Raw genomic sequence first — 19,893 nt, 5'->3', positions numbered from 1 at the left:
AAACTAATGTAATATAAGAATATTTTTCACTTTGTCACAGGACCAGAGTCATTTCCTTTTATGGAATCATGTGAACCCCTTGTCTCCTCAGGATGCCCATAGACCCGGCATGGACGTCTGTTTCAATTTAGATTTAATAATGCCGTTTATATTGCCCTGATGCTGTTATAAACGGTTCTCATAGCTCAGTTTGCATTATTCCTATAGCCTACGTCATGGTTTTATATCATAAAATAGACTGTAGATCTGTGTAAATATTGAAAGCTAAAATTATAATCATATTAAAATATAAAATACACAGTAACAACAAATTTTGAGAACTATTTCACTTTTTGTTTTGAAAATCTCTTAATGCAAACTTGTGTGGTGTTTATGGCACACAAAGCATTTTATGTCCGAAGAGTGCCCCCTGCTGGATAAGCGTCACACTGCTAGACTTGATGTATGAGTTTATTTTACTGTAAGAGCAGAGTCTAAATAAATCTGTTTATGAATTTTTGTGTATCGTTTTCAAAGCGGAAAAATATGATGCACTAAAGAAACAAAAGATTTTTTTCAGAATTTGAATTGTTGTGATGATTAATGAGCTGAGTATTGTTCAGCCCTAGCCTCGGAGTGTGTTCATGTGTACGTGTTCTGTGTCAGGCTGCAGCTGAGGATAGCGGTGCGTGGAGTGGAGCAGCTGGCTGTGGGAGGAAGGATGGTGTATTCCACCTGCTCTCTGAACCCCATCGAGGATGAAGCGGTCATTGCCTCACTGCTGGAAAAAAGCCAAGGTTTGACAACACTCCTCCAGCCTTGACCAAGTGTTCGTCAGTGTTAAAGAGACATCACAACACTTTCTGGCCTTCACATGATTTCTTTGTTAGTGAAACCAGGATCAAGGAGACTCTGAGCTGGCAGAGTGTTCTGTGCTTCTTTCCCATTTCCAAAATAGAACTGAGCTTTCCCGTTCCCGCTTTTCATTTTTGTGAAGGGCGAATAATATTTGTCACTTCAAGATATGTATGTGTAATTAATGCCAGGATTGATTTATTCAGTGTTTTACAGATATTCTGACTGTTTCAGGTGCACTGGAGCTGGTTGATGCCTCTGCTGATCTGCCAGGCCTCAAATACATGCCAGGAATCACATCCTGGAAGGTAAAACATGTTGGTCATGACACTTAAAGGGTACTACTGCACATTTCAGAATTGAGTTGCTGATGAAAATTAATGTATTCCTCAAATGATGCAGTTTATGAAGAAGCATTGAGTTTTTCTCTGTGTTTTCTAGCTGATGACCAAAGAGGGTCAGTGGTATTCTGACTGGTCAGAAGTGCCCAAGAGTCGACACACCCAGATCAGACCCACCATGTTCCCACCGACTGACCCAGAGAAACTGCAAAGCATGAAGCTGGAGAGATGGTGAGCTCAGACTTGCAGAGCTTTAGCAGTAGAGTCCTAATCTGTAGAGCAGTAATTGCGTTATTTCACTCATGTTTTGTTTCAGTATGTGAGAGACTACAAGCACAAGCCACATTTTCTTTTGTCGCGTTGTTTTCACTCTGTTTCTGGGCCAAACTGTTGGATCAGGCTGACCCTGAGCTCAGGGCGTTTAACAGGTTCTTGGAGGATATGTTTTATCCTTTTACTTTAACTAAATTTGTTCTTTGTTTTGATTTAAACGCCCCGTCTACACAGATGCTGATATTTTTAAAAACTGAGATTGTACACTCTCCGATTTTGAAAACGTCCCCATTAAAACGAATACCAAAACGGTGGCATTATCATGCCAGTCCAGTAGGGGGCCATAATACCTCCTAAAGGGAGATATTAATGTACCAAAAAGCATGAGAGAAACAGAGGTTTAATCCCGAATCACCCTATACTCCATATGTAGTTCACTATGCAAGTCACAACAATACTGAAGCTAGATCTTAACAATGCATTATATATTTCTAATATCATTCATATTTATTAATATGTGGGAATCTGAAATCTAGGGCCATCTGCATGTATACATGAACAATCTTATGACTTCTGTAATTCACTATACAGGAGGTCCTCGGGTTACGTCAGTCCCGAAGTTACGATGTTTCATGGTTACGACACATCTCCCATTTACTGTATAAAGCCTTGTTTCTACGTAAGTGGTTTTTTGTCGTAAACGTCGTAACGTGAACTTCGTGTTTGGTGTGCGCGGCAGAAGAATACATGGTTACGCGGCTTGGGACCGAGGAGGATAGGTGTTAGGATAGGATAAGTGCTTACAGTATGTTATTTACGTACAGTATGTACGTATGTTCCGACTTACACCGAAAATCTGTTTACGATGCAACGTAGGAACGGATCAACGTCGTAAGTGGAGGACCCCCTGTATAGGGTGTGAGAAGTTGTTTGTATTCCAGCCAGATACAGGCACGCTTTGTGCCGTCAGAGTTTCTGAAAAGCCCAGTTTATACACACAACAACACTGACAGCTCCTTGGGGAGCGTTTTTGAAAACGTCCATATTCAGTGACCTAGAGTTCTGCTTTCGTACGGACGGGAGGCTGAATATCAGGCTGGAACTCAAATGTCTCCCTCTTCACTACGTAGTGCACAGTGTAGGTCAGACGAGTACTGTCTCTGCACCCAAAATAGTGCACTGTATATCAGATAGTAAAAAATGTATATGTGGATATCAACCTCATGTCTTCCTGTCTAACATTTAGTGCACTGCGTGTAGTAGTCGTCTTAGTTTTCTTGTCAGTGACGTGTGCTATGTAGGGAGTGGGGGATGTTTAGGATGGAGCCTGCCCAGTAAACATTTAGCCGTTGATTCAACGTTGAAATAACGTAATGACGTCTAATCAACGTTCTCTTAAGGATGAAAATGAAAGTTAAAAAGACGTCCAAACACAGACATTGAAAAGACGACTATTAGACGTATTTTGGACGTCCTTTGACGTTATTAAATGGTCCCAAAATAAATTACGTGTATAAAACGCATTTTGGACGTCCACTGACGTTATCGATTGGTCACAACTTAACTAACTTATTAAGATGGATTTTGGACGTCCATTGACGTTTAAAATATGTCCTTGACGGACAGACTACTTTTAGACCTATTTGAACGTCCGGGGACGTTCCTTGTTTACTGGGTGAGCTCCTCTGTATGGACTCATTTGGGCTCTGTTTATAAACCTGTTGCAGATAAATGGGATAGGATTCCTCTCTTGTATTTCTTTAATTTATTGTAACGCCTGAATGAGAACAAATGTTTTTTTTTAAGAAACAGTAAACCAGTTTAAACCAGTTTGGCTTGTGTGTTTATGAATGAGCTGTGGATAAGTCGGCTCATTTCAGATATTTCTCTCCATATCTCTCCATTTCTCTCCATAGCCTGATAACTTTGTATTTCCTCAGACTTCCACTGTGTGGCGCTCCCGCTCTACTGAGGAGTGTATTCTTCAGGCTGGAGCTGTACCATGCTGTTAGTTGCACTGCTGAGGATTTAACTCAGTGATTGTGCCCTACTCTGCCTGTTTTTTACCTGTATATGTCCAGTGTGTAATAACAATCCTAATCATCATTGTGTCTGAACCTGTGTTTACACAGTATGAGGATTCTGCCCCATCACCAGAACACGGGAGGCTTTTTCGTAGCAGTTCTGTTGAAGAAGGCACCAATGCCATGGAACCGCCGGCAGCCGAAGGTAACCTTTAATCCTCCAGTATATCCAAACATTATTAAACACGCACTGTGATCGGTTCATTCGTCTACAATAAAGTGTACCCGCTGAGTCATAATGGTTCCGTCTCTATAGAAATGCATTGCCGATGGAATGGGATGCTCTGGAGCAGCTGCATATGAGCCTAAGATCGCTAAGCCCAATGGCTAGTGTGGGCTAAATGAGGAAACTCTAGTCAAGAGAAGTATAACGTGAAGTGAAAAAAATTGTAAACGTATTAAAAGACATATGCATAGAGCAACACAACAAAACAAGCTGAAAAACAATATACAGGATAAAAAGAAAGAGACAGACAGGTCAGAGCTGCACTGACACAGATGTGTCTGACACAGAGGACCTGGGGTGAGAAACTGTTGCAGGGTCTGGCAGCGATGGTCCGGATGCTGTGCTGCCTTCTGTCAGTAGAGAGAAGAGTTTGTGTGAGGGGTGGGTGGGACCTTCCACAGTGTTGGTGGGTGTTGTGGTGGGTGTTGTGGATACAGTGTGTTGTTTGTGTGTCTATGATCTTGGGAAGAACACTTGACCTGCGTTTTTAGGAGTGATATCCCCCTAAAGCTTCTTTTACACAGGCATGGCAACCCAAAGACAAGTTAACATTTAAAAGGACTTTTATTCTGCCAGCTCCCATTCCTCTCCAAACATTACATAGTGCAGTTTCTGCAGTGCTGAGCTCGGATTACCAGTGTCAGAGGCTCTTTTCTCTTTATTACGGTCAGGGAAGCATCACAGTGATTTCGAAAGCTGAATTTTTAACGTTAGAAACACTACCTAGTGTTGCTTTAATAATCAAAGCCAAATCAGTTGCCTGTGAAAAATCAAGGGCCTTTTTCCCTCTACGGAGCCAAATAGGTAGCATACCTGTGCTGTGCTTTTCAGGTCTGGCCGTGTGAGGCTGGTTTAAGCTGTTTCCAGCTGTTGTGCTGATCATGAAGTGCCTGAGAAAGCGGCAGTGACGTCAATGGATTATCGTAAATGTCATTCAGCCAGCCCACTAAAATGTTCATCAGCTCTCAGCATGGTTAGAAAATGATGCTGTAGAAAGCGATCCGAAACATGTCCACTTTAATGGAATGGTTGTTGGTACACGGTGCTATAGTTGGAGCTCAAGCACATCCCAAATGTTAAGAAATGAGTTTGTGAATGTCCTTCAACTTTAACCTCAAACATTTGTTACAAATGAAATAATTATTTAGTTTTTCTCCTCATCTGAACTTTCACACTGGAGCTGGGGTGCTGTCTGAGACAAAGCACAGAAAACAGCTGTGTCCTGAAGAGCCTAGTTTGCATTTCTCTACAGTTATGTCACATAGGGCTGTTTCAGTCTGAAGCATCCCTGCGAAGTCCTGTGATAATCACAAAGAGATTTTATTGAAGCTGATGAACTGAGTGATTGTTTCTGTTATTTTTGACCTTGCGACCTCTCTGTTCTCTATTTGCTGTGGATGTAAAATAAAGCTTCAGATGTATTCCTGTGATGATTTGGATATTTCCCTCAGAGCTCAGAAGCTGTGCAGCTGCCAGAGTGAACTCTTCTCCAGCTCCTAAATCAGGGATTTAGATCTGCACTCTGATACACACTGAATACGGCTGTGTGTGTGTTTTCTATTAGGCCTGAAAGGGGTGAATAAATATATACCTGATAAATTGTGATAATAATTATTAATAATTTTCTGTTCTTCTTTACTTCCTGTTCTCAACAGCATCCAAATCCTGTCTGGCATGAGTTTTTGTGTTTTCAAAAGGGTGAATATTTTAAAAGCTCTGCAGTTCCAACATGGAGTTATAAATAAAGCCTTAATGAAGGTGGTGTTGGGAACCAAACGTTATGTGGTTTTATTATATTATTAACTGGGCAAAGTGACTAGTGAAAGTACCTGTCTGTTTTAGAGCGATTAAACTCTGCAGACGTCTGGTTCCTGTCACCACTAGAGCAAGGTAGAGACTACCTTCTAGTCCCAGACCTCTGTGCATCCTGTTGTGAACTGTAACCAGCTGGAATGAATACAGCCCTTTTATAAAGCACCTTCCAAAACTAGCATGGAAACACTACTAATTCTTTTAATGCGCATTTTGGGTACCACACTGTACACAAGCAGAGACTTACTCTCTAACTCAGCACATCTCTCTCTTACACACACACACACACACATTGTTTTTTGCATTTGCAGTCCAAATTGGGCAGGTGTTCCCTTGTGTTTCACATTGCTTACAATAACATGGATCAACACCATTCTCAAAAAATGGCAGATTTAAAGCCAACATTCACAATTGTAATGTAAAGACACTTATAAAATTCCGAAGGTTTTTCCTTACCGTTTGTGCTGGAAACTGGTCTGATGTGTTTACGAAGCCCCAGTGTCTGTAAACGAGTGATACGCCAGGCTTCCTCCCTCTCTGCTCGCCTCAGAGAAACGACGAGAGTCTCTATAATATTGACTTATTTTTGCTATTTCTGATTTCTTGAGGTGGAATTGACTCTAAATTCAGGAGACTGCTAACCGCAGGAAAAAGTAAACACAGACAGAAAGTGTAAACTTTAGCCACGTTCAAACGAGTCACCCCCCCCCCCCCCCCCACACACACACACACACACATACCGTTCCATCTTAAAAGACACTGGGCTTCTTTTTTTTGGCCACACAATGTACTACATGCTCAAGAGCTAGATACAATTGGTGTTAAATATGCAACAGTCTATTTCCATCATTTTCTACAGTCACTTTATTTCTTTTTCGATTTGTGTAGAAATACCTTGTTTTTGTTTTGTAGGTGTTTCTCAACTCATCATCCTCCTTTTTGATTCTTTCACTCTATCTCTCTCACTCTCTTTTACTTTTCTCCCCTTTCTCCCATAGGAATAGTGATCTTTTCTCACACACCTTTATTTTTTATTTTTTTAGCTTGGTTTTTCTGCAGCCTAATTAGAACCACTAAAATAGCTTCTGTGAGTGCTTCTTCCTCTCACCTTCTCTCCCACCCCCACTCCCCCTCTCTCCCTCTCTCCAGCTCCGGAACAAGGATCCGACCTGTTCCAGCGATGGAGCCCAGGCTGTGGAGCCCCCTCCAGAGGAGGGAGATGGGGAGACCCCCTCTGAGGGAGCTCCATGTGTCTCTGATTCTGTAGAAACCCCCCCGGAGCCAGAGGCTAAGAAAGATGGAGTGTGTGGGTGAGTGGCTGCAGCAACAGCAGCACTTTCTTGGATCAAAGCAGTGTGTGTGTTTTTCTTTGACTCTTTTCCTTATTTGTCTTTTCTTTCACTCTGAAGTTGTGGGGTGTGTGGTTAAGTGCTGTCTGGGACATTCTTAGTCGATCTAAAAGCTTGGTATTTCAGCAAAAGTCAACAAATTCTACCAAATAAATATTACACTCTAGCAGAGATGTCATGAATATTTGGAACACAGGTTGCTTTATGGTCCCTAAATAAACCAGTTTATGCTCCATAGAGTGCCCCCCACCTGCGTGAGGGCAGCCTTGTTTAAAGTAGCTTTAATACAGACGGTCTAATGATCAAACGTTACTTGCATAGCTTCTTTGGATATATGCTGCAAAGTCCAATGAAAGAAATAGAAGGGATTTTGTCTCGTATTTTTCTGTGCGTACATTTGGCTGTTCGTCACTGTGGTCTCTCTGACGCCGTTTTTCAGCCCCCCACCTTCAAAGAAGATGAAGCTTTTTGGCTTCAAAGAGGATCCCTTTGTGTTCCTGACGGAAGATGACCCTGTCTTCCCCCCAATCCAGTGAGTACTCTCCTATTTTACAAAGCTATGTTCTCTCTGTCTCTCTCTCTCTCTCTCTCTCTCTCTCTCTCTCTCTCTCTCTCTCTCTCTCTGTCTCTCTCTCTGTCTGTCTCTGTCTGTCTGTCTCTCTCTCTGTCTCTCTGTCTCTCTCTGTCTCTGTCTCTCTCTCTCTCTGTGTGTGTGTGTGTGTGTGTGTGTGTGTGTGTGTGTGTGTGTGATTAAATGGTTGTATTATAGTTTGGTTTGGCATTCACACTAAACCAATGGATGAAGAGTCAACACTGATGGTCCAATTTATAATGTACATTTATGGGCAATAAATGCAATGATGTCCCCTGAACCCTCAGAACCTCGCTGTAGTGGGGCTTGAGCTCCATGCTATGACCAGTGTTGCACAGTACATCACTGAAGTATCATCATTGTTGTGCATTTGTGCAATAGTCACATTGCAGGACATGCAACATGGATTAACGTTAAATCCATGTCGTGCTGCAGTTTTTTTACTGCCTGTTACAAAAGAAAAACCTGCATGGTGTTAGTTTTCCACGACTAATCAACAAGAAGTCCCTCTGATATGATTCAAGAGGTCAGTGAACCACAAATCACCAATTCTCCAGTTACCTTTAGCCTGGATTAGTCTAATCTCCCTCTCCAGAACCATTCAAGAACTCACCTGCACTGAAACCTATAGTGTGGCATTAAAGTAAAGTCATTCATTCATTCATTATCTGTAAGCGCTTATCTTGTTCAAGGTTGCGGTGGGTCCAGAGCCTACCTGGAATCATTGGGCGCAAGGCGGGAACACACCCTGGAGGGGGCGCCAGTCCTTCACAGGGCAACACAGACACACACACATTCACTCACACCTACGGACACTTTTTAAGTCGCCAATCCACCTACCATCGTTTTTGGACTGTGGGAGGAAACCGGAGCACCCGGAGGAAACCCACGCGGACACAGGGAGAACACACCACACTCCTCACAGACAGTCACCCAGAGGAAACCCACGCGGACACAGGGAGAACACACCACACTCCTCACAGACAGTCACCCAGAGGAAACCCACGCGGACACAGGGAGAACACACCACACTCCTCACAGACAGTCACCCAGAGGAAACCCACGCGGACACAGGGAGAACACACCACACTCCTCACAGACAGTCACCCAGAGGAAACCCACGCGGACACAGGGAGAACACACCACACTCCTCACAGACAGTCACCCAGAGGAAACCCACGCGGACACAGGGAGAACACACCACACTCCTCACAGTCACCTGGAGGAAACCCACGCAGACACAGGGAGAACACATCACACTCCTCACAGACAGTCACCCAGAGGAAACCCACGCAGACACAGGGAGAACACACCACACTCCTCACAGAGAGTCACCCGGAGGAAACCCATGCAGACACAGGGAGAACACACCACACTCCTCACAGAGAGTCACCCGGAGGAAACCCACGCAGACACAGGGAGAACACACCACACTCCTCACAGACAGTCACCCGGAGGAAACCCATGCAGACACAGGGAGAACACACTACACTCCTCACAGTCAGTCCCTCTGACAAAGTAACAAAAGTATGCAGAGCCACAAATGGACTACATTGTCAAACTATAAAGGTCACAGGTTTGAACCCCGTTACCGGCACAGTGCTGCCCTCCTTCCTCAATCCACAGCTGAGTTGTCCTTGAGCAAGACACCTAACCCCCAACTGTTCCCCGAATGCCAGGGACGGCACGGTGTGTTCAGTGCCCCTGGTTTTTCACTGTACAATGAAAAATAATTTGGAGTGAGTGTAGAAGAAAGAGGCCATAGTGATATTTTATTCTGCAATATACATAGGTTAATGTCAGGTTTTCAATATTCAAAATTGAGCTGTAATCTAGAGCAATAAATTCACAAGAAACCACACATTACAATATGTTGTTATGCTTTTAGAAAACGTACGTCATTAATATATTAAAGTTGTGATCGTATGTGTTTGTGTATATATTGAAAATATTTAAAATAGCTGTTTAACTGATGTCATCCTCAATGTAAATCTGAAAGTAACCGTTCTATAAATACTCATTCGGTTCGGAAGAGATGATGAAAAGCTCTGAGGTGATGAGACGGCTCTTTATTCTGTGTTTGTTTAGATGTCTTTGCTTTCATGCTTCAAATGAGCCGCACCAGAATTAGTTTGGAAACAGACTGAGACGGACGACTTCAGAGCGTCTCTGTGTTTTTATTCGGTTCACCGGGCTTCGAATGATGTTTACATTTGTTCTAACAAACTGCACTAATGCTGAAACAGTACCGGACCTGATAAGGTTGAATACAAGATAATAAACAAAGCACTGAACAGCATTAACAGCATTTACGACTTTTCTACCCACTCCGGTATCGTAAAACAGAACCGTGAAGATAAAGTTCTTTTGATAAGGTGTGTTTATTTGGTCGTGGCTTTTTTACTAAATGTCCCGAAAATGTGTGCACACGCATGTCCCGATGTATTAAAACCATCCTGTTTGTGTCTCTGTATGTTTTTTCACAACGCTGCTTCCACCTTCAGAAGCTGTGATCACACACTACATGAGTGTGTTTACAGCTGCAGAGTGTACGCTGAATGTGTCAGTTTTGTTCAAATTGGTTGAGTTCCAAATGTGAATTCAAATCACATTCAAAAGCATTAACCTGCCAGAGTCACTCGTACCTTCAGATAAAACAAAACCCTGCTCGCGCCGTTCAGAGGGGATTCTTCAGTGTTTGATAGAGTCTGTATGGAGACAGATGCATGTAGCGTTACTCTTGGCAACCTGCCATTCTTATTTAGACACCCTGACACGAACAACTCAACCAGATCTACATCCGCCTCTGCACCATATGGCATCGTATGTTTAACGCTGTGTGTGTCTTTGTTCGTGTCTTTCTCTTTTCTTGTCTTTTCCAATTCGGCTGTTTGACTAACTGTGTGTGTGCACTCTTTCCAGGGCGTTCTATGACCTGTCTCCAGATTTCCCCAAACTCAGTGTGCTGACGAGGACACACGAGGGGAAGAAAAGACATCTGTACATGGTCTCCAAGGAGCTTCGCAATGTCCTGCTCAACAACAGTGAGAGAATGAAAGTGAGGACACACATTTACATTCTCTGTATGGGTCCAGGGTTTTTTTTTGTTTTGTTTGGAAGAGCACATATTTCACAGCATGATTTCAATGCATACTAAGCTTGAAGAGTGTTGTTTTCAGTTCCTTGTTTTTTTATTTCATTTATTTATTTATTTATTTTACACATTTCCATAGAAGCACTTTCAGATTAAAGTTATGGAAATCTTTGAGCCAGGACTCATTTCTGAATCCTGAAATTCAGAACAGAGTTCATTGATATATTAGTTTTAGCAAAGTTGCAGAACCAGGCCATGCATTAAATGAATATTTATGCCAGCAAACGTACAGAGAAATTATGGATTAAAATAAGACAGCTTCTATATTGAGGGTGTTTTTTTTAATGATATTTGTGTTGTTCTGAATTATGTGTGGCGACACGGTGGCGCAGCAGGTAGTGTCGCAGTCACACAGCTCCAGGGACCTGGAGGTTGTGGGTTCGATTCCCGCTCCGGGTGACTGTCTGTGAGGAGTGCGGTGTGTTCTTCCTGTGTCTGCGTGGGTTTTCTCTGGGTGACTGTCTGTGAGGAGTGTGGTGTGTTCTCCCTGTGTCTGTGTGGGTTTCCTCTGGGTGACTGTCTGTGAGGAGTGTGGTGTGTTCTCCCTGTGTCTGCGTGGGTTTCCTCCGGGTGACTGTCTGTGAGGAGTGTGGTGTGTTCTCCCTGTGTCTGCGTGGGTTTCCTCCGGGTGACTGTCTGTGAGGAGTGTGGTGTGTTCTCCCTGTGGGTTTCCTCTGGTTTCCTCCCACAGTCCAAAAACACACATTGGTAGGTGGATTGATGACTCAAAAGTGTCCGTAGGTGTGAGTGTGTGTGTGTTGCCCTGTGAAGGACTGGCGCCCCCTTCAGGGTGTATTCCTGCCTTGCGCCCAATGATTCCAGGTAGGCTGTGGACCCACCGTGACCCTGAACTGGATAAGGGTTACAGACAATGAATGGATGGATGGATGAATTATGTGTACAGTGATCCCTCACTTGTGTTACATTCCAGGACCACCTGCGAAAAGTGAAAATCCGCGAAGTAGGGACGCTATATTTATTTTAATATTTATACATTATTTTAGTAGTTGTACACTATTTTAAGTTTTAAAACTATGCAAGGCAGTCTGACGCTAAAGTGAAATAGAAGAACGGAGAGCGGTAGCTGAGTGTGAATGACTGGGATACAGAGCAGCATTCTCTGGTTGGTCACTTTCCATCAGTCAACCAATCACATGTTGTTTACAATCTCACGTCGACAAGTAGCGCTTCATGCGACTACTTGGTGTGTATTCATCAGCTGAGTAAATACGCATATTAATTATATACATTAATTACGTTACATCAGTATTTATTGAAAACCCGCGAAACAGTGAGGGGCCACTGTACATTTTTGCTGTTGGGATTTTTGATTTACTTCACCTTTAAGTTGGTTAAAGTTCACAACTTTGGTGTTTATGTATTGAAATGTACAGATTTATGCAAACTCTACCTCCTCACTCTCATGAGTCGAAGCTCCTTCACTGAGCAGTGGAGCAGTGATGGAGCCTGGTTTTCCAGTCTCTTGGTTCTGGAGGTTAGACCGGAGCTTTAGCTTCCATCACTTGATCAAAATAATGAGTTCACCGCTGAGAGAGGGATACACTGACATTTTGAGGCCAAAGCAAATCATTTAGAGGATGGAGACACTTCACTAAATGTCAGCTGCGTTTCTCTAAATGTTCTTTTGTGATCACGTGCTCCTCCTCATTCTCCGAGGCGTTTTCTCCTCAGGTGATCAACACTGGTGTGAAAGTGTGGTCAAGGAATAACGACGGGGAGCAGTTCGGCTGTGCCTTCAGACTGGCCCAGGAGGTAGGACCTAATCGGCTGATCCCTGAGACCATCACTAACACAGAGCGTGTACTCACCAGACGAGCGTTTCCTCTGTGACCAGAAGAATAAATTAAATTAGACCAAGCCATTTTGTAAAACTTATTTTTTCACAGTATAAACACATTTAAACAGTTTATATAAGAAGTATATTGCTCAGTCTTGTGTTAAATTTAATCAGAGATCCAAAGTGACTTTTTGTTTATTTTAATTATGTCCCTAATCATATTAAGCCTGATTTGTCATTTCAGACTAATGTCCTGTATTAAAGTAGCTTCTTATCAACTCCTAAAATGTCTTCATCTAGTTTGCCTGGTCAGGGAGGAGAATAGACAATGATTACTGGCTGATATTTGTTTTTGTTTCTCTCTCTTCCTCTGTCCTTCTGCTCCAGGGTATTTACACTCTGTATCCCTACATCAGAGCGCGTCTGATAAACATTAGTGTGGAGGATGTGAAGGTTCTCCTGACTGAGGAGAATCCTTTTCTCAGCAGATTAGGAGATGATGCTCATGCTCAGGCCAAGAAACTCGGTGAGTGTCCAAGCTGTGTCCTGGAGCTCCTCTGTGCCTCGGACACATGGAGGCTATGCATCTTCAGTCCCTATCATCATATGACTTTAAACTTGTTAAATTGTAATCATTTCATTCATTGGCATTGATTCTGCATGTATTATGTCAGTAATGTTACCTATTTATCACTTGAAGTTCTCCATCTTTAAAATGTATTTACATTACATTATGGTTAGTTTGGTATGTAATGTTCGTTCGTTCGTTCGTTCGTTCATTCATTCATTCATTATCTGTAACCACTTATCTAGTTCAGGGTCGCAGTGGGTCCAGAGCCTACCTGGAATCATTGGGCGCAAGGCGGGAATACACCCTGGAGGGGGCGCCAGTCCTTCACAGGGCAACACACACTCACACCTACAGACACTTTTGAGTCGCCAATCCACCTACCAACGTGTGTTTTTGCACTGTGGGAGGAAACCGGAGCACCCGGAGGAAACCCACGCAGACACAGGAAGAACACACCACGCTCCTCACAGACAGTCACCCGGAGGAAACCCATGCAGACACGGGGAGAACACACCACACTCCTCACAGACAGTCACCCGGAGCGGGAAACAAACCCACAACCTCCAGGTCCCTGGATCTGTGTGACTGCGACACTACCTGCTGCACCACCATGCCGCCCTATGTAATGTTCAGTAGATTTTAATAACCTCAAACAGAGAGGAACTTATTTACTAACACTAAAAGTCAAGCACTCTACGTGAAAACGTGACCTGCGGTGGTGACATTAAAGTATTATAAAATAAAGACATTTTCCCTTTTTTTCACAAGTTACCACCAGTCCCTTGGGTCTTTAGTTATACATCTGTTAAACACTTTGTTCAAAATACCAAAAGGATCAAAGACCACAGCAGCATTCTCCACCTGTCTAAACAACCTGTATCAGAACGAATAGTTTCAGCACTTTTTCCTTTAAAAGACAATGAGCCACAGCTCAGTTCAGCGCGGGAGCCCAGGAGTGAGGAGCAAGGAGCAGAAGCTCTAGTTTTCTTCCTTCACTCTTCATTCATTGTCTGTAAGCGCTTATCCAGTTCCGGGTCACAGTGGGTCCGGAGCCTACCTGGGATCATTGGGTGCAAGGCAGGAACACACCATGGAGGGGGGGGGGCAGTCCTTCACAGGGCTTCACTCTTCCTGTGTTCACCCCTTAGGATTCGTCTCTGCACTCCACATAATATACAGCAAAATAAACAACTGTTATTTCACAGTTTGTGAGTTTGTAGGATCCACTTTCTCAAATGAATGTGTTAATGCACTGAACAAGTGATTTTTAAAATAAAATAATAGTGTGGTAATAGATTTTATGTATTTCACTTTATACAGTCTTTATACTTCAGTAAAGTGGTACTTCAGAGATAATCACATGCACTAATGCTTTTTTTGTGGTGATAATCTCCTTAATGTTCTGTGTTTTTCTTTCTGCAGAAATGGGCAGCATCGTTTTAAAATACCAGCCTAATCCCAAGTAAGTGATGCTCTTTTGTTGCCACCTAATTTTAATGAGTATCCACCTTTTTAATAGATGTGTGTGTGTGTGTGTGTGTGTGTGTAAAAGGAAAGTGAGAGAGAATCTGGCACTTTTACCCTCATAAAAGCATTGTTTGTACACTGAAAGCTGTGTGATGTTACTCAAGCTATTCATCAAACAGTGGGGCGACAGACTGAATGGAGAGGATGTCCTTTACTCCTGTGTGATAATTAGAGCCTGAACTGATGGAGCTGCTCTCTTTACCGATAAATAGCTCCTCATTGTCTCGCTCACCACAAAGCTCATTGTCTGCCTCACTAGAGAGCCATGTTTCACATCGGTGGCCCTGGCTGCCAAGAAAATTGGTCAGAGGGACACCAGCGTGTGTGTTTGTGTGTGTATGTGGGAGTTCTCACTCACATTATCTTACTCACACACTTACCTACAGTGTCATGCAGAAGTTTTGATAGCTCTGGTTAAGTTACATATTGTGAAGCATACAAACAGGATTATTAAAAAAAAAAAAAGTATGATTTTGTACCATGTGTTGTTCCTGATATGGTAAATACACATAACAAATAACAGTGCATGAAAATATACTGTGACTAAAGGACCCTGTGTCACCTCAGCCATGGACTCAACACCAGCTGTTAATGAGAAATAAAAAGGTTAGTTAAGAGAATAGGCTTCTTGCTTCATTTCGAACAGAGGTCTTCCGTGTGTCTTTAAAGGAGTGTGACACAATGCTTACAGATTCTGAATTTATAAATCTGAACAAGGGATTTCATAATCGCTCCCACCTTCTGTTACATACTTACTGCTAATTTCAAAGTATAAATATTCCTTGGTTCCCATTATTAAGTCTGAATATTTCCCTTTATTTAAAAAGTACCAGTCTGTCTGTGCTACAGATTGCGGAATCTGCACCTGCTTTTTTTCCCCCCATGTCTTATCAGGTATTGGGTATTCAGTAAAAGACTTTCCAGAGCTCACAGTATAACAGTCTTCTTAGAACTACTGACAGTTTTCACTCAGTTTAATGATTAATACATTTTTTATTCATTCATTCATTATCTGTAACCGCTTATCCAGTTCAGGGTCGCGGTGGGTCCAGAGCCTACCTGGAAACCCATGCAGACACAGGGAGAACACACCACACTCCTCACAGACAGTCACCCGGAGAAAACCCATAGAGACACAGGGAGAACACACCACACTCCTCACAGACTGTCATCCGGAGGAAACCCATGCAGACACAGGGAGAACACACCACACTCCTCACAGACAGTCACCCGGAGACAACCCATGCAGACACAGGGAGAACACACCACACTCCTCACAGACTGTCATCCGGAGGAAACCCATGCAGACACAGGGAGAACACACCACACTCCTCACAGACAGTCACCCGGAGGAAACCCATGCAGACACAGGGTGAACACACCACACTTCTCACACCCGTAGCGGGAATTGAACGTTGAACACGTGATGAAGGGCCCCTAAATGTTCGCATACGTTTTTAATTCAAACATTGAGGTAAAGTTTTGGGGGTGGGTGGGGATTTATTTATTTATTTATTTATTGATTGATTGATTGATTGGTACAAACCTATAAAAACCTTTATGAATCTAGTTCTGACAGATTGCAGTTTACTGTAGGAACTTTTGGGGGGCATTGTGTTTTCATTTTCTTGCACTAATAGAGATGGGGGCTGAACTTTGGAGGCACTGTGACTTGAGCAAATTAATGGCGTAAGGCAGGGGTGTCAAACTCATTTTCACAGAGGGCCACATCAGCATAATGGTTGCCCTCAAAGAGCCAGATGTAACTGTAAGACCGTATACATGTAACCAAATGTCATGTAGAATATATATAAGTACTCTTTAATGTTAAATAACTCTGAATTTATTACTTATTCCACTTATAAACATTTGCAGAGATATAAATGTTTGCTTGTTGCTCTGTTAACAAATAAATCCTGTTCATTTGTGAGGTTCAGAAACTCATATTACTCCATCAATCAACGATCAAACTATCAAAGTGATTAAAGAAAAATATCAACAAACACAAGCTATGACCTTCTGCACACACTGCTTCAAAAGTGCACCCCCTGAAAAAGTCTTCAGCTACAATAAAGCTAGCTTTCACAGCGGCGTGGTTTTGGGCCGTAACTCTCTTGTGAACATATTCCGCTGCGATCGCAGTTTGCCTTTTAATTCTTGTACAGTTTGTTGCTTTTCCTGAAGGCTAACGTTGGCGTACTGAGCTCCGTGTTTGGTGTCAAAGTGCAGACGTGAATTGTACTCATTGACACCTGCCACCGCCTCATACAGGTTTTTCTCCTTGAAGCACAAACAATTCGCCTTCACATCTCTCTTCAAACTGTCTTCCATCGGCATCAATGTTTCTTTTCCTGGACATTTTGGGATCAATATTTGTAGCTATTTCTTAATTCCACTTGTTGAAAAAATCACATCAAAGAGGATACACTGTGATCTAGTGGTGGAATGCCGTCACTTGGCGGGTAACATAATCAGCATGCATTGTGGGAAATGTAGTTTAAGGTCAGTGCACGCTTTAGAATTAGTGGCGGAATAATTAATAATTAAGTCTAAAAGCGTGCATTGTCCATAAACTCCATTTCCCACAATTAATGCCGATTATGTGACCCGTGATGCAACGGCATTAAGCCACTAGACAGCAGTCAATCAGATCTTTTAAGCTCTTGCGGGCCACACGTGGCGTAAGGCATTAATATTTGCAAAACCAAGAGAATGTTCAGTATAGTTTACGATGATAGAAATACTAATCTGTATCCCTGTTCAGCTGCCAAATACAGAACTCATGTCCATGTTTCCCCAGGTCTAATCGGTCAGACGATTTAAATTGCACATGCGTTTGTGTTCTTTAACAGTGTTTAGAGAGCCCCCCCCCCCCCCCCCCCCCTTTAAACAGGCCAAACCCCAACAGAGTGGTGTTTTTCTGCATTTTATCGCTGAAGAAATGTCCGAATAACACAGGCAGACATGGAGTGCCATCCACGCGAAACTAGGAGATCAATATTTAATATTTTTTGTGCTAAGTGCTCCCCTACTCTTCCACACAGGCGTTGACATGAGCGCTCCTCTCAGCTTCCCCTCGTGCTGTAAGGGGAGCTCTGATGTCACCGTGTGATCACGCTGTCTCTGGAGTGTCATCCTGTTCCTTTTTAAATTCTTGCTGCTGGCTGCCTCCCATCTCTCCCTTTCACTCTGTTCTTTCTTTTTTTACCCCCCCTTAAGCTGTCCTTGCTCCTTTCCCTTTGTGCTTCCTTCATCCTTCCCTTTCCTTAAACCAACAATCATTAATCCCAGTCCGTATTTGTGTCCTCTTAGTTCTTCAGCTGTAATCTGCCCATTTGTCCACCCCTCTGCTTTTATTTCCATTTTCTTTATCTGTTATTCACTCACTGGCTCTTGGTACATTTTGTGTCCCTCTGCTTTTGACCAAAAGAATTGGGACAGATTTCTGTGTGGTGTTTTCTGCTCTGGTTTGGCTAACACGACATTAAAATATGACACTATTTTCTTAACGCTAATTCCAACTTCTGAATGTGATTATAGGCCACATGACTGCATACGACGCGTGCTTCTTACAACCTTGGTGTCTTGGCTATCAAAGCAAAGCTCTATTACAAACTGATAGATTATTAAAATCCCACAGAATCTCCGCAAACAGTCATCCAGCTATAGATCATGAAGTTCAGTCAGGGATTAATGGAGATATTCTGGTTTTAAATTGCGCATCACTCTGAGGCTGAGGCATGCATTCTTTTACATGTCAGACATTTGGACCACTTTCTTTTTCAAAATATAATTTTACATCATAGTGTTTGAGAGCAATATACTTTTGAGCCTACCCCCACAAACACACACTTAAAAACACACGTCCTTCCAACGTTCACTTGAAGTATTTTGAACATTGTAATTCATGAAAACCTGCCACTTTTTATTGAACAAAAAATAACGAGACAAATGGAAAACAGTGGCTTTAACAGAAGTGACATGTTATAAATGTATTCATTAACATTGCAGTGGGACCCACTCATTTAAAGAATTACCAACATTTTTCAACTGAACCTTAGGTGCGCTGCCTCTGTAGTCAGTGAGTGATCTCCACAGATGTGTTTCCCAATATTTAATAAGAAAACATATAATTTGCTCTTTGAAATAACAGTCATCATCAAACCAAAGGGGCAGGTCCAGCAGCAAAGAGAAGGTGAACAAACTCTTGAGTGACGCTCTTGTTTTTTATTTTAACTCATACTGAACCCTCTCTTCCCTTTCTCTGCAGTGACCCGAATTCCCCTCAGTGCGCCCTAGAGCTGTGTGGGTGGCGAGGAAAGACATCCATCAGGGCCTTCGTACCCCGAAACGAGCGCCTCCACTACCTGCGCATGGTCGGGGTGGAGGTGTTCCGGGACAAACAGGGCAAGAGGGAGGGAGGAGCGACAGAAATGCAAGAAGAAAAGACAGAGGACGGAGAGGAACTGGGCCAGGCACAAGCCGTCCCCGAGCAGGAGATATCAGACGCGGAGCAGAACGGCTCAGAAGAGTCCAAAACAAACTGCTCGGAGGATGTGGGCAGCACCTGAGACTCTTAGAGGAGTTTTAGAGCTTTAGCAAGAGTCATTCTGGAGCCAGAAAGGAACCAGATACATAGCTATGAGCAAAAATGGCCGTAGCTCACTCCTTTTTATACGTGGTCTATAAACTGACCTTGTTAGGGACAGTACAATTCAGTTTGTTTTATTTCTAGAATTTTTTTTTGTGGATTGCTATTATTTAATCCTCTGATGTAAACAGTGGTTCCAGGAGGACATGGAAGACGCCTGCTGTGGTTGGTTTAAACAATCCTGTTATCAGCCAATGCATATTACCACCAAGTGTGTTTAGCAAGCCAATGTTAACATGGGCCTGTGGCCTGGTGTTTTTTTTTTTTTTTCCAGCCCCTTTGGGACGCCCTGAATTTTATTTGACACAAGTAAGTGTCTTCCATACTGTACATACATCTCCATGTTTTATTAAGAAGCAAAATCTGAAATAAAAGCAAAGACTATTGCTAGTATCTTTGATTCCATAGTTGTTTTTGTGCTTGTGTATCTCAATGATCTAGCACTATACGCTGGGGTCTTACTCATCTAGTACCTAATCAGTAAGGTCTTTTGGTAGCGGGGGTTGAAAAACAAGTGGCTAAGCTCCCTCAAACTCTCCCTCAAGCTCTCTCCCAAACTCTTTTGCTCTTAGTGGTACAGAATGTCCTCACAAAATTAGACTAGAAAAGTCCTCTTACAAATACCTTACAATATCCATTTGACAAAAATTGTCAGTTGCATAGTGCTTGGTTTCTGCATGA

General features: G+C 42.7%; 1 protein-coding gene across 1 annotated transcript in view; it reads left to right on the top strand.

The window, feature by feature from the left end:
- nsun2 (NOP2/Sun RNA methyltransferase 2) overlaps positions 1 to 19,586 on the top strand; it is a 30,019-nt gene extending 10,433 nt beyond the window's left edge. Inside the window, exons 9-19 of the mRNA XM_066674822.1 lie at positions 646 to 776; positions 1,069 to 1,142; positions 1,276 to 1,406; positions 3,581 to 3,677; positions 6,720 to 6,880; positions 7,359 to 7,451; positions 10,434 to 10,569; positions 12,358 to 12,438; positions 12,851 to 12,989; positions 14,457 to 14,496; positions 18,832 to 19,586. Of these exons, the coding sequence (XP_066530919.1) occupies positions 646 to 776; positions 1,069 to 1,142; positions 1,276 to 1,406; positions 3,581 to 3,677; positions 6,720 to 6,880; positions 7,359 to 7,451; positions 10,434 to 10,569; positions 12,358 to 12,438; positions 12,851 to 12,989; positions 14,457 to 14,496; positions 18,832 to 19,132 (1,384 nt within the window). The 3' untranslated portion in view covers positions 19,133 to 19,586. The remainder of the gene's footprint in view (positions 1 to 645; positions 777 to 1,068; positions 1,143 to 1,275; positions 1,407 to 3,580; positions 3,678 to 6,719; positions 6,881 to 7,358; positions 7,452 to 10,433; positions 10,570 to 12,357; positions 12,439 to 12,850; positions 12,990 to 14,456; positions 14,497 to 18,831) is intronic.
- Positions 19,587 to 19,893: the final 307 nt, after the last annotated feature.

Source organism: Hoplias malabaricus, chromosome 6, assembly GCF_029633855.1.
Source record: "Hoplias malabaricus isolate fHopMal1 chromosome 6, fHopMal1.hap1, whole genome shotgun sequence".
Taxonomy (NCBI): Eukaryota; Metazoa; Chordata; class Actinopteri; order Characiformes; family Erythrinidae; genus Hoplias; species Hoplias malabaricus.
Note: the sequence above shows the minus strand (reverse complement) of the source record. Positions and strands in the feature narration are given on the sequence as shown.